The following is a 15,746-nucleotide window of genomic DNA, read 5'->3' as shown; positions in this document are numbered from 1 at the left end:
ACTGGCTATTCCCAGACCACCAGGTGTTTCATAAACACCTGAAAAATCTCTGCAGTGGGATCAAGTAACTCGCAGAGAGCCAGAAAACAGATTTTCCCGGGATAAACTTTTCCCCACTGATGAGTGTAATCCTTGGATAATCTTATGATCTTAGTGCAAGTCAATGCTGCTGCTATCAAGCTATGAATTATGAATTCTCAATAGATCCATGTCTTGAACTTCTCTACTCTAAATCAGTCTGATATTCCATTTTCCCCAATTAATTAATAATCAGGAGGCTCTAAGAGCAGAATGGATTACAGAAAGCGTACAAATGAGATCAGATGCTTTTCCTAAATTAATTCATGAATAAATTTGAGATTTTTTCTTTCTTTTGAAAAAAAAAATATCCAATTTTTCTGTCTTAAGGAAACTAAAACTAAAGAGAAAATAACAGTTTTAAAATGAAACATTACAAATTTTTTCTTCACAGGAAAATTGAAGTGTACTTTTAGTTTTAGGGTTTTTTTATCTGTGTTATAGTGCTTCAGAACAGATAAAATACGTATACAAAATGTTTAATTGTCACACTTACTGGAGATCAAAAGTTACACATTGCATAAAAGAACCTTGTCTAAATAATTCAGAGGCAGAGACAATATTGATCTATATGTTTCATTTGGCTGTCAATATGAGTTGCATGATTTCAGCCTGAATCATAAGGAAAAATTAATTTTTGGAATTTTGACAAATTACTTCATTACAAAAGTTGGAAAATAATACCCCTTGGCTTTTAGAAAATGGGTTTATTTGTTTTTATTTAAAAATTGTATGTTAAAAATGGGGAATATTTTTGTTACACAACTTTTTAGAGTCCCCACACCTTTACACCTCTTGTTCTTGAGTATCCAAACAGCTGTTAAGGTAGGAGGACTAGGGAAGAATTACAGTTTGGGGGTTGATAATGAAGTCCTAGAAACTGATGTCAAAGCTTCAGGGAGCTGCAGAAGTACAGTAAGAGAGAAGGATGTAAAACAAAGTCAGTGTGATTTTGGGGTCTTTAGAAGTGTCACTTTCAAAATGATCCTTTGTATTCCTAAAAAAGGGAAGCAGTATTTGAGACAGCGATGGCTAATAAGGCTCTGTCCTAATTATAGGAGTTGGTTACCCCAAGCAGGTGGACACCAAACATGAGGGAGTGTTCCAAGCAACCTCAGGCAATAGCTATTGTTTATTAAGAAAATATAGCCATGAGATGCTAGAATCAAAATAGTCAGTCTTGCCACCTCTCATCACCCCTGGAGTTTTGTTTTGATATGAAGAAACAACCTACAAGACCCACATCTTGGGAACTGATCAATTAAATTCACTGTAGAGAGAAAATGTTGGCTCACAAAAGCTCACCTTTTGTATTGTGTGGCCACAGAACACCAGTGCCGATGTTCTGCTGCATCTTCCAAGCTTCAAAGTGATTTTGAGAAGAAAACAGGTCAGGGATTTTGGCTGGTGCACATAAGATATAACCAATGTGTTTTCCCCTGTTAGTGAGACTCTGTTCTGACCTGGGGAACATGCAGGGCTGCCCTGCACTACCAGCAGGATTGGTACTGCTGCCAGCAGGGACACTCGGGTTTCCACACACTGTGACACAGCTCTGGTGGGGTCTGAAAGATATGGAAGATGCTCACAGTTTGGGGGGGCAAGGCTCTGTATCACATTGCCATTAAGGTACTTCCTCTTTTGCATGTTCAGACATTGACGTTTAAATGCACTTTTATCCACAATAGAAATCCTCTTCTTTCCTCCTGCAAAATTTTTTAGGGTTTTGTGTGTCTTTAAGAAAAGGCAAATTAACTTGCCCAGTTGATGTGTTGATATAATTGTGAATAACTTTAGGACTTGCACTGTGTCATTCTTTATTCCATGAGTAGTCCAAGGGAAAATTACTAGGGCTGCAGAATTTGTTATAAACAACTCATTTATTCAGGAGCATTTACAGAAAATATTTACTGATCCGCTGTGAGGGATAGCAAGATTTTTCACATGTTTTTAATTAAACTGAAACTTCTATGTTTGCATAATAGGCAGATTTTCTTGCTTGGTTGCATACTGGTTTTGCTCTTTTTAATTATTTCTTATGCAAGAATCCTTTTCACCTTCCCTTTGCTCTAAGCAGTTTGTTGTTGTTCACAGTTGTATTTTCAGTGACAGCTTGCTTTGCTGTGTTTTCAGTGCATAAAGAGCAAAACATACATTTCAGTCTCAATTGCTTTCATTTTAGATTAGGAAAACTGAAATACAAAGTGAGAACAAATATAAAATCTTCATGAGAGAGAGAGCAAAAAATCTCTAAGATCTGCAGTTTAAAAAACTCTGTAAACCTTTCATCTTTAATCCTCTTATAATGCTGTCACTGGCTGACAAGTAGGTGGGGAGATTTTCTATCTTATGGCATAGAAAGGACACAGTTGTGATTAAGGCATAGGATTGGGGCTCAAAGGATTCTAGTTCAGTTTACATCTTTTGATATAAACTTTGTACAGGTGTCAGTTTAGAATTCTCATTGCCTGTATTATATTTCTTCCTTTTTGCTGTAAGGATAGTAATTATCTGTCTATTTAGATGTCATAGTATCAAAAATACTGTCTTTTGCAATGGAATGCTAATTGAACTTTGCTGTAATCTGAAATTTAGGCCTCCAGTTCAGGGATGCAGTTGTACTTGTGCCTATTCCCCGTGGGAAGTCAGACTACCAGTGTGGCTCCATACACCCACCTGACGCAGAAGAAGGAACAGAGAAATTCAATGTACCAAACAATGCATCTATTAGCAATATGAAATTTGCATAGTACAAACGTTCAGCAAATTTCAGTGCTGGGGGTATGTTTATATTTCAGTGTATTGCTAACTCTGCACTACAAGCAAAAATGAATATTCATCTTTTTAGTGTTGCACAGACAGCAGCAGATATTTCAAGGGCAGCTTAAGTAACATTTGGAATGCATATCAACATTTTAAAACACTTTTATTGGAAGCTATTACTTTTGTTGTCTGACATGAAGACAATATATTTTGATGTTCACATTTAGTTATTGTGGGTTTATCTCATCTTGTATCCTGTTCATCTTATTATGAAATTGGGTTCCTTTTCACCTGAAAGTAACACGCCTTATTTTATCTTAACCTAAGTTTTGTGCACTGGGCAGCTGTGTGACTCCTCATATTGTATTCAGTCTTTTAGACTGAGAGTATTAATCAAGCAAAGATTTCTACACCAACAAAAGAAAAGAATTTGTGATGGTTTGGCAAGCAAAACATTTTTTTTTCCAATTAGTGAAAGTAAGAATTTGGTTTTTAATTGCACATTAAGAAACCTTAAATGGCTCCTTAAGAGATATCTGATGCCCTTTACTTACCATTTTAAATTTTACAAGACAGGCAAATTGTGTCTCTAGATGTTTTCTCACTTTTTCCGGAGTCTGTAAAATAGGTCAAGGAAGAAAAGAATCAACTGAAAGAATGGAAAATCAAATGGAAAGAATGGAGAAGAGGGTTGAACAAATGACCCTTGCATTTACCACTTCTCCCAATGGCAGTATCATCAGAAAAGTTCTTGGTAGAATAATTGCTTGGCAGTGTGAGCCAATTTATTCTGGTTTTGCTTGCAGATCACGGAGATTATAAAGCACTCTAGGTGGAAAGCTCTGTGCAGGTGTCCAGGATTGCTGCAGCCTCTGTCTCACTGGGACTTTTGTCATTTTGTCCTAGACAATGTAGAAACCATCCAGTGGATTTACATTCATTTCTTCCTTTTATTCTTCTTCAAAGACCGCTTTCAGAAATGCATTTTCTGTTCCTCATTGCCTCCAAATATGTATTTCAGTTTTAAATGGATTAAACTCAAGGGATGGGTGTAGAGTCCACATCCTTGGTTTCTATGGTAGCAAATGGAATTTTCCCAAGATTGCCTTTGGACCCCTTATCTACAATCCTAAAATTTTACTTTTGCACCTGTGCCACACTTAATTATTACTTATATCAAACACCGAGAGCTTGTAATTCATCCTGTAATATTGAAAACTCTTTTCCATGGACAGAGATCACAGACAGTGTCTCTGGGGGCTCTGTCCAGGGGGGTTCCTGACCCCCTGCCAGGGTCCCAGACCTGCCAGGGCAGCCAGAGGGAAGCTCTGGATTCCCACACCTCTTTGGTTCCTCCACTTTACGAGGAGGCTGTGGCATTGAAGGTTCTGTATGAGCATGGACATCTCACAGGAGGCAGCTCTGTCCCATGTCAGTCAAAAGCCCATTTCCCCTGAGTTTGACAACCTACACCAATGAAATGTCAGCTTTTTCTCTGTATAAGACCTAGAGAAAAAGTGAAGATATGAATTCTGAAGTTCCCACAGATGACTAAGGAATTTGCCGAGTTACTTTTTTTAGTGATCTAACTTCTCTTCTTAGGTTTTGATTGTCTAAGTATACTAAGGACAGGTGACATGAGATTTAAAATTTTTAAAAAACTTCTGCAAAGAAGTATTTTGAAATAAAATTGGTATCTTGTGCTGAACAGGAGTAACAAAGTAAAAATGCAGATCTAGAGCTACTTACAGATGGTAACTTCACTTTCAGGTGGGGATGTATTCATTCCTAGTTGTGACGTAATTCTCCAATGGTTCTGATTTTTGAATAATAATGTGTTCCAAATGAGTGGGATAAAAAGGTGCAAACTTTAAGAATGTTAATTCTTAAAATGTATTTAATGAGCTTTTAATTTATGGTTTCCATTATTTTACCGTATTTTCAGGGATATCGTTCTTTTGACTACTTTCTTTTCACTTTCATTTCCTATGTAATTATTTTAATTTTCTTCTTAATAAGTAAAGTATGCCTTTTGTATTTGAACTCTTTGAAAAGCATGTTCCTCATAGTAATAGCAGAACATCTTGAGAAACTGCTGCTGTTTAGAATAAAATGCATTCTGTTTTACTGTGGCATGAATAACTTTGATTTGTATTCTAATAAATATTTTGCTTGCTACCCATGAATTAAGCAGAATTTTTCAAGTTAGTACTATTTTTTGTTACTAAACCTGAGAAAGTGCTTTCCTTTTCTGTTTCAAAATGTTCATTGAATACATTTTCTAGGCAACATCAGAATGTCAATCAATATATTGCAACTGTGATAAGTGATTCAGATAAGATAAAATTATTTAATTGTACTGGTAATCAGAATGATGTAGGGATCTGGTAGTACTTTTTACAGGAATGGTCATGATAGTCTTCATCAACCAACATTGGTTTACTAAATTGTTATGGTCTGAATTTTTCTATGTTTAGAAAGACAAATAGAGAACAAAAAATAAGCTGCCAATACTTGTCTCCTTTACTTAGAAAAGATTATTGCAAAGTTAATTTAGAGTTTTTATTTTTAAAAACTTCCTCCCAAATACTGCTTTTTAGTTCTATGGGGTATTTTTTGGATGACAGGGTAAAATAAGGGCGTCTTTGCAAAGGAGCATCTTCCCCCCCTTGTATTTTTCCTTTCACCACGTACAAATTCAGGAGTACTGAGATATTTCTTCTGTGCCTGGATGCCAGGAGAGTGGGAGGGAAGGTAGAAGGAGCAATAACAGGATACTTAGCATTTATCTGGCAAAATCCCCAGAAGAATATTACAATTATCTCAGATGTACATGGGATGTGAACTTCAGCCTATTTATATAATCAAAACCCGTGTGTCTGCATTAACTCAGCATTATTGGCTCTTCCCCTTTGTATAGGTAGGAAAAACATCCTCTGGAGACTAAAATGCATGTTCATGAAGTGAGCTTGTATTCAACTTATCCCTTAGGAAATACTAGCATAGCAAATCATATTTCTGGTTTGGGATGGATTTTATTCTTAAATTACCTGTTTTATCTTTAAATTCCCTGTAAAGGACAAAATTGCCAACAGCAAAAAAAAAGAAAGTGGATCAGATTATTTTCAAATTTCAGAGATTTTGAACAGAGCCAACCACTTCACCGCTTTACCAGACAAACATCCTGTAGTTTTGTTCTCTTCTCAATAGCTCTGTTATGCAATTATAGAAGAGATGTATCATTTACACTTGGGCAATATTTGGTGCCAGCTGCTGACACCAATGCTAAAAGTAACAGTTGGAAGTGATGTAGAGAGAGAAACGAAAACTTAGGATTCTTAAAAGTTATATGTAGAAACATCACTTTATGGTTAACTATTACAAAGTAATAACACTGAATAGCTAATAAATTTTCCTGTTTATCATTGATGCTGGACCTTTCAAATCATATTAGCTTTCCCACGCTGTCCTGTCTCATTCTGCTCAGGAATTATGTTAGTCCACTGCTGTAGGACCAGAAGGGATGAGGGAGGAGATGCCAGTAGCACTTCAGTAATAACCCAGGCAGTGGGTGGGACCTGCCGGCATGCACGGTCTGCAGCACACCCAATTCCTGCATGGACAGGTGAGAAGGTTCTTTAGAAGGTTTGGAAGGAAGCCATGGTTTTGGCTAAAAAAAAAATCTCAATTTTTTGGGTGCTGTTCAGTCCTATTTTCAGGTGTACTTGGCACTCAGATTTGTTTCTTTGCACGCAAATGCTGGGTATGAGGTTGACAACAGCTGGAAGGAGGAACTGCCCTACCTCTTCTTGAAAGTGAGTGCTCCAAAGGACAGAAAAGGTTTCCAGTGCATAAAAAAGGTATTCTGTTAAAGCACAGAGAAATGTACTAGAATGAGGTGACTCTTCAAATATAGGAAGTTCTCATCAGTTATGGCAGATCATGCAGAGTAGTTTGAACCAAATGCCTTCAGGTGTACTAAGAGTTTGCAACGTGTTTTTTTTTAGCATAATTTTGCTTTCTTTTTTACATATTTTAGATAGATTTTTAGCTTGAGCTAATATGTTTCCCATGTGACATTCTCTCCAAACCACCCACGAGGTGTTGTGGACCTGTCTGTGCAAGTGTTCTGTAGGATCTGGAGGGGAGCAGAACAAAGTCATACTCTCTGGTGCTCATTCCCCTTTGTAACAAAGCCTGATTTAGGATATTTCTACAATAAATTTAGAAGTAAACAAATTATTTTAACAAATCACAGAGGTGTGCTTAAAATTATGTGTATTTTGTTTTCATAAATTTTGGTTGTGTTTTTTTTTTATTTTTGCTGTAGTATATTTGCAGAACAATCTATAGAAATAAATGGGGGGAAAACCCTTTTATTATTGCATGACTGTTTCTGAACTGGGTACTGCTGCATGTGGGAAGCCAGGGCAAGGGGAATATCTCTTTGTCTGCCCTGGAGTGCTCTGACTTCTAGGAAAGCACTGACTTTGGCACCCATTCATGGAGGAACTTCCAAAACTTCAAAGTAAACTAGAAACCACAAAAGTGTGAAATAGATTGTAGAGGGTAACTACTAGTATGTCACATGGGTGAGAAATTTAGGTTTTAGTATTTTAAGCATACTGTAGATGGGAACAAGGTGGAGGGTACAAGGTGTTCTTGAGTTCCTTTCTTCTTCTGCCTCCTTCTTCATGGGTTTGGTTGGTATCTTCTAATTGTGTAAAAAAAATCCACATTGCAGGTCTTTAGGGGTCAGTTATTGGGTTAGAAAGGGAAATAATCTAGGTGTCACTTCTTAATTGGGCAATTTAGTTTTTGATTAGACTTAAAAGGCCTTGCAACATGAGTTTGTTAACCATTTTTGTGCTGTTTTCCTGCTTGCAAGGTCTGGGTGCAGACAGTGTGCTGAAGTTATGATAAGATAAAAATAAAACAAGAACTTGAAGACCAAAAAGTCTTGTGCATCTCCTTTTCCTGACAAAGAATTGCTTCAGGAGGGTTTCCCCTTGCTAAGGGAGCCCCCAGGGAGTTGCCCAACTTGGGGCATGCAAACTCACAGCTGCAGTTCAGTTTTGTGCATTTTCATTTTTTAAACTTACTTCTTCTCTATGCCAAATATTTGAGCTGAAGAACAAATGTTTTATCTTCATTTAAACATAATGTATAGTCAACTACCTTCTGTCATGCCTGTATAGTCTCTACCTGTGATTCTTTGATGCTGAGACTCTCCCAAGGGCCATCCAGGGTAGATTGGCCAGTGTGTGATTGTCCAACAGAACTGCTGAAGCCCCTAAGAAACTGGCAAAGCTACTGAAACCAGCCAAAAATGTAAGGAAGTGTTACCTGAGGTTTGAAAGAATTAATGGTGTCTCTTTTGGCATGTCTTGGCTTTCCAGAAATACTCAGTCTTCAGCAGCTGTAGGCAGTATCCTCAGGTGCTTGAGGGCAGCAGGACAGCTCCTGTGTGGGGAGGGTATGGTTTAGGTGAGATTTATGCCACATCTGCGTGTTGTCAGGGTCTGCAGATTGCGCCAGTGTGGGCACCCTCTGAACAGTTCAGCAGAGAGGGATGTGCCTTAACCTGAGCTGACATCAGCTCTCCTGAAAGCAATAAAATAAAGGTGAGCTTGAAGTTTCTAATTGGTTTGTATTTCCACTTCTTTGTTTCTTGATATCAAGTCCATTAACTTTATTATTCCACTTATAGCTTCTTTAGAAGTAATAGTTTCCAAATTGCAATAATTTTTCAGGGTTGAAATGGAATCACAGATTTAGGTGAAACTGTGGGATGGTGATCTTTGGGACAGAAGCGTTTGTGCCAGAAAGATTCAGCACTGCTAAATCAGTAGGAAGCCATCAAATTCAGGTGATGTAACTGAGGGCAAAGGAATTGGAAAGAGCACAAGGCAAGTGCTCTCTTCTATGAGAAATCTCACTCTGGCAGCAGATTAAAGCGTTGTGATGTAAGAGAATAAGAATGAGAAGCAAAAAAGCTTTTGAGATCAGAATAGAAGTGCTAAAACAATCTGTCTAGTCTTTCCCTTCTAATCCTAAGGGAAGCACTGCAATGAGTTCTGAGATGATGGATATGCAGCGTTTTGTCAATACATACATGGAGACTTTTTAATATCTTAGTAAAAGCATGGTAAATTAACATGGAGTCTTTTTGTTCTTTAATACAGCAAAGTATCCAGCTATGCTAAATCCTCTCTAGCAGGTCTGTTTGACTTTCAAGCATTCATAGTCTGGTTTGCTGTTTTTATACACTTCTTGTAAATATAGTAGCTGTGTAGATGTCTCTGTGCTTGTGTTTCATCTTAGGAATGAAATGAGAAGGCTTGATTTGGAGCCTTTTGGGGCAAGGTTGGTGGTGTTTTTGTGGGGTTTTGGGTTTTGTTCCTTTTTATTTTTTTTTCCTATGGGTAAATTAGGTTTCTCACAACAAAATAATTGAATATATAGTTAGGCATGTAGCATATACTTGAAAATTCTAAAGAGAGTGATGGCAGTTTAAATCTCATCAGATATAGGTTTCAATATACCAGTATTAAAAAGCATGTTTCTGGTGTAAAGATCAATATTCCTAATGTTTTTAATTCTGGCTGAATTAAAGCTACAGTAATATTTTCTTATTTCATTTTTCCCTTTTCTCATTTTGATAATCAATATGAATTTTATGTGAATCCAAAGAAAATATCTTACCCAGTCTAACATCCAGTGATCTGGGTATTTTTCCCACAAGAAAGACAACCTTTTAAAATATATTTTTGTGAAGTAAATTGACATTCTGGAATGAATTATTCAAATGTGTTTGCTGACTTGTAAGCAAGCTCTTAGTTCATGTCTGTTATTCAAGATCTTTTAAAGGTCATGAGCTTTCTTTTACATATTGAATAGGTAAGTTTTTTATTGTAAATCTTGTCTTTAAAAAACAGCCCCACAGTAATGTGTAAGCAGGAAGTCTAAATCTTTTCATCTACAGAATCCTTCTAAATAAGGAGGGGAAAGTGCATTGGCTCTTAATTTTTATAAATGGAACAATAGATCTCTCATGGGTATAATAAACCAATTTATCTGTGAAGCTTTTTATAAGATCTAATTAAATTCTCAGCAAAGTGACTGAAATTTTGTTTGAAAGACAACACTTGCTTTTTAAAATGTTATTTTGTCCCCTGGGCTGTAATTAGGTTGCATTTAGATGAATTCTTGATATGTTACTTTTCTTCACTCTTACTACTGGGTTCTGCCCTGGATGATCCCTTAGTTTAAAAGAACAGGCTTCAGTCCCTCAACTGCAGAAGCCCACAAACAGGCTTTATTTTTCATTAAGACTTCATCTTGTAGCTATTAATTTCCAAATAAGGTTACCTTTCTACTATGGCTACCCTAAATGTGATCCTTCATGCACGTAGATGAAGCCTGAATCCCAAAGGTACCCTATTAAAAGTTCAGAGAGCTGCAACCTTCATTATTTTAGCTCAAAAATTATTTTCTGTAGATAATTTTTCCTCTAATTTGCCTTCTTAGCTTGTTGTTCTGGGCTGCCACTTTAGTCCATTAATGTGCAAATTCTTTTGCTTGTTTGTCTAATTCAGTTCTCAGCTGCAGCCTGGATAGAGCAGATCAGCTTAATATTGACTTCAGCCTCTGTGTCATATCCAAGCCTCAGTTTTTCTCCTTAACTACCAAATTCTTCTACAAATTCTTTTTTTCACATTGTCCTGCCTTTTCTCTGAAGCATGAGAAACTCTTCAGCAAACCTGGAAAAGTCCTTGCTTATTGTCTTCCAATCATTTTTTGCAGCTCATCTCTACCATGATCTACAAAATTCAGATTTAGTGGTAAGGCAGATAATCCAAAACTTTATTTTCCAAAGTATTTTTTGTTCCATATAAAACAATGCTATCCACTAAAATTTGTGCAGTTAACAGAGCTTTCTTGGTCCTTTTTTGACATTATTCACTTGCCTAATTATTTTATTAATATATATTTCTTTTACTACACGTTTTAATACTGAAGGGCTTTGGGGGCGCAGGTGGCAGGAGGTCTAAATATATGCATTTCCAGTAGTTGTTGTAATATGTGTCATTGAAACTGATGCACTGTTATTGGACCAGTCCAACCATGTTAGATTTATGTAACTGTGGGAAAATGAGGTAGAGTGGATTTTAAAAAATACTCCTTGATCTTTTTCCCCCTTTTTAGTGTGTATGTATCTTTAGCATTTTTTTACTGTACAGAGGCTAAAATTATTCCATACATGCTTGACAAAATACGGGTATTTTTGGGGCTGGCTGACATGAAAAATCAGAGAACTATTGTTGAGCCATGTGATCTTCCTAAATGCCAGCTCTTACAGTCTGGGTTTGTAAATATTATAAATGCATAAAGATTTATAAATCTTCAAATGTGTCCTGTTTTGGTATAATCCCTGGAACAGCAGTCTCAGTCAGGATGTTATATACTCTTGGAATGTAAATAGCAAGTAAATAATTGTGCCACGAGAGTATTCTTGATAAAACTTCCAATGCCAGTCTGAACGTCCTCAGACATGTCTCAGAGCAGTAATATTTATTTGCAGTGTGCTGAGCTTGAAAACATTTCAGCAAGCCTGGTGCACCAGGAGGGAGTTTTTTCCCTGGAATACAACTGGGACAGTTAAAATGTATAATGTGTATGTATAAGCATCAGCATAATATTTTCTATGGCATGTATACATGAACATGGTTATGTAGATAGGTTTCTGGGCAGTTTTCTTCTGAATAATAGCACTTATCACACCCAATGTTTTGTGGCAATCTGGCTTTACAACACAAAGGTTTATTTCTGTACTGAACAGCTAAAATAATCCCTATTAGAGGAACACTTAGATTGCACTTAGTTGTCAATTTCTTGCTGGGAATTATGTATTTCTTCATGAACAAACCTTTTGAATTTCTTCTATTTTCCCCAGAAGGAAATGAAAAATCCCTTCAGTCAGCGTGGCAGGAGGGAGGTTTTGGGTAATGACTGATTAGGGTCTCATTTCCTTTACTTTGTGTTGTGATATATGGTGAGAAAAGTTCATTCACCTCCTTAGGGCAGATGTGGCACACTTTTCCAGTTTGTGTGGTTTTCATTATTGAGGTGGGGATATATCAATTCTAGACCCCTCCTTTGCTGGGCCAAACTGGCACAAGTGAGGGATCAGATCATTTGTTCCTCATTATTGCATCTGATTCATCAGTACTGCAGGGTTTCTTAGGCACAGGTAAGTTGATGGCTGAAGTAGGGTAAAGTGCTTTGTGTCACATTAATTCCACAGATCATGACAAAAAATAATTCTATGTATGTTAACCAGAATGCACTTGGACTGAGGGCATTAAAAGGCTGGTTTGGGCTGAGTTTCATAGTGGTTATGTATAAAACCTGAATGGGAGCAGGGAAAGATTGACATTTTAAATATATAGCATTAGTCACACTTATTAATTTTAAGAAAATAAAAGTTCTTAAACCACTGACTATTGGGGAAAAAAAATTTAAAGATCAGTCTAGTACCCATGTGAAAGGTGATTGACACTCATTCAGATAGTGGAGACTCTCTAAGTAGATAAAGGGAAGTTATTTCTCTTTGGAGTACTTCCAATCCAGTGATTTTTAATTTTTTTTGTTAGGGTAAGATAACCTTCAAAAGAGTTAGTCTCCATTTTTTAAAGTTATGTATGAGCCATTTGACTATAAAATGAGACAATGCAGAGGGTTATAAGGATTATAATCACTTATATTTAGGCAGCTGATGAATCCAACTGGTCAAGTAGTCTAGTTCTCAAAGCATGCTTTTAACAAACTCATCACCAAAAAACTGGAGTTGAGTGCAGTAGTTTTATTGAAAAATTCCACAGGTGTGTGCAATTCCTTTATTAAAATGTTTTCAAATACATTGGACTAGGTGCAATTGATGACCAAGTGATATTCCTTTTTTTATACATTTTTATTTCCAAAACTATACAGACATTGGAAAACTTTCTTTTTCCTCTATTTCAATTAATAGTAATTCTGTAGTGATAAGCTATAGGTCTCCCTTTTCAAGCTGCAAGCCCACTTTTCTGGAGGTGGCATTTTGCATCTTTGACAATTAAAAAAAAAAAAAACCAGTCAGTCATATTTACATGTGCTTAAGATTGCATAATTGAGCATCATACAGATTCTGAAAACCAATGGTTTTCAAAATTCACCCAGGTGGGTTGAAGGTTCTAAATACATACATAACTGCATACATGTGATTTAGTAGCCAAGACACCCTCTGTTCCCTTTTGTTTTCGAGGCTATCTATAAACTCTGTGCTAGCCATGGTAAGGGTTTGTTTTAATAAAGGTACTCACTGAGAGAAAGCAGCTCTGACAACAACTACAGCTGATCAAGGACATGAATGGGTAGAGAACTGTATGTGTATATACAATAGAAGGACTAATGTTTCAAAATTAACTTGAAGCTCTTATGTAGAAATAACATCTAGAATAAAAGCTATTTACTGTACTGGATTAAAGAAAAAAAGACCCCCACAAACACTGGTGTAAGGAAAAAAAAGTGGAGCTTAACGTGGGAAAAGAACAATAGAAGCACATGGATTGAATTCAGAAGCTGATCTTGCAGTGTATAATTACTGGAGATTCAGTTGAAATATAGCAACATTATCAATGGAAAATGAAGGCTACAACTGCAGAGGACACATACATTACACTTTATGAGCTATTATATTGGCCAAACAGATTTGTCTATATTATTTAGTTGAATCCTTAAGGCTTCTCTAATATCTTGCATGACAGTGCTGTCTGCTTGGATCTTCCATGCATGAGGGAGAGGGGCAATTTTTCAAGAAAAAAGAAAATTAGGTCTGTCCACATTTCAATTACAATAGCACATCCAGAGACACAAAATAAAAGACAAAACTTTATAGTACCTTTTTTCATTTATTTTGGCCCCCAAAAGATGCATGCACTAGGCTTTATGTACTATAAGGTATTGAAATATTTACAGCATTGTACATGTGCTCTTAAAGGGATGGCAAAGGGAAAGGTCTGTTTTCATTCTGGTGGGAGTAGAAGTTAATTTTCCTAGCTTAATAATACCTACTCAAAGTGAGAGATGACTCTTCCAAAAAGAAAAGCCCACAGAGAAGAAAGCTATAGCATAATTATAGCCAGTGTTAACAAACTGTACAGCACTTTACCTGGGAATTCTCCTCTCTCTCGGTCCTGCTTGCAATCACAGTATCAACTATTAAGTGATGTTGCTATGCTCCCCTTGTCCTGTCTGCCCTGTTTCTCTCTATTCCAGCAGGCATAGGTGTATATTACCTATTGACATGATTTTATTTTTAAATTGTTTTGGCATGTGGAATGGACGTGTAATTCACAATAACCTGATGGCAATTTTTGGACGAATGATATGACTGATATTTACGGGATTATGGCACTAAAGAATTCAGATCACTATAAAGCGCATCATAAATACTTCAAGTGGATTTAGGAAACCATCTCTCTAAGAAATTCAGTGAGTAAGGCTCGTATCACTGATTTCCTACTGCTTTTAAAGGTACAGATATGATACCCAGTAGACCAGGTTGAACAAGCAGAAGGCAGTTGGGAAGAAGATGCGGGCATAGGAGTCCATTTTGGCAATGCGGATGTGTATTCTGCCGTGCCGCCACGCCCCCGTCCGACAATCCTCAAAGCAGCAAAAAAAACTGGCACAGTCCTTGCCATCGAGACACTCATACCCATACTCCTCATCCCTTTCTTGGAGGTGTGTGGCATTGTTCATTTGAATGGTAGCTGATCGGGGGCGGATGTCAATAGTGGGTGCCTAAGGTGGAGTAGCAAAAGAAGAAAAAGACAGTAGGGAGAGAAACTTTGTTATTATCACCAGATCATTTGGGGATGATGGTCAACACGTGCATGATGGTTCTGTGGGGGTACGTGGGAAGCTGCTGAGGTGTTCTAGTGGTGATATTATCTTGAACTTACTAAAAGCAGTTGCATCATACCCTTTAGAGGAAGGCAGCACAACCCAATCTAAAATTAACAGCTATGGGAAATTAGCTTCAAAGCTAAACTGAGTAAACATGAGAGTTAAATGGAACATCCAGGAATGTAATAGATGGTATTTTAAGTTTTTGTTTTATAATTTATGTAGCTGCTTGGTATCTGAAGGCAATTTGTGTATTGCACATGAAAGGAACCAAATCAATTGGAAATGCAGGATTTTAAAAGGGGTGGTTCATGTTGAGAAAAAATGTATACACAGGAAAAAGGCAAAACCTAGGTTTTTTGAATGAGATTAAGAAAATCTCTATAAGACTCTCCAGTTATTTGAATATTTGCAGCTTACCACCTACTAATGTTCACTAACTAGAAGGTTCAACATGTTCTGGATTTTATATAGTAGCTGTACATGTATATATACATACATATAATTAGAATGAATTGAGAAAGTTAAAATTTTAGAACACATTCACTGGGTGAATGCTGGGATGATAGGCATTGAAATTTCATGCTGATAGTTATTAGGGAAGCATAACTTCATTCCATAAGTATGTAAATTCGATATCATTTTATGTTGCTTCTTCCCCCCCCAACCCCCCACCCTTTAAAAATTTTTTTTAATAAAATCTGTGCATTTCTGAATAGAGATAAGGTTTCGATGTGGAACACAACTAGATATATTAGCTAATTTTCTAAGTGTGTTGACCCAGTGACAACATTAAAAATCTATATGTATCTTAAACCCTTTCAAAACTCTGACTATATTTTTTTTTTCGTATGATGCACAGCATTTGAGGAATTGATGGTGACATTGAGGTTTTTTTCAGGTCAATATCAGAACAGATTTGGCTTTAACATTAGGAGTGAAATCACAAAGGT

General features: G+C 36.7%; 1 protein-coding gene across 4 annotated transcripts in view; it reads right to left on the bottom strand.

Moving 5' to 3' along the window:
* Positions 1–12,691: 12,691 nt before the first annotated feature.
* Positions 12,692–15,746, bottom strand: part of GABRG2 (gamma-aminobutyric acid type A receptor subunit gamma2) — a 59,158-nt gene continuing 56,103 nt past the window's right edge. For all 4 annotated transcript variants that reach the window (XM_072935394.1, XM_072935395.1, XM_072935393.1 and 1 more), the window contains one exon: positions 12,692–14,688. In XM_072935394.1, coding sequence (XP_072791495.1) covers positions 14,413–14,688 — 276 coding nt within the window. In that variant the 3' untranslated portion in view covers positions 12,692–14,412. The remainder of the gene's footprint in view (positions 14,689–15,746) is intronic.

This window comes from Taeniopygia guttata, chromosome 13 (assembly GCF_048771995.1).
Source record: "Taeniopygia guttata chromosome 13, bTaeGut7.mat, whole genome shotgun sequence".
In the NCBI taxonomy this organism is placed as follows: Eukaryota; Metazoa; Chordata; class Aves; order Passeriformes; family Estrildidae; genus Taeniopygia; species Taeniopygia guttata.
This window is presented reverse-complemented; position numbering and strand designations above follow the sequence as displayed.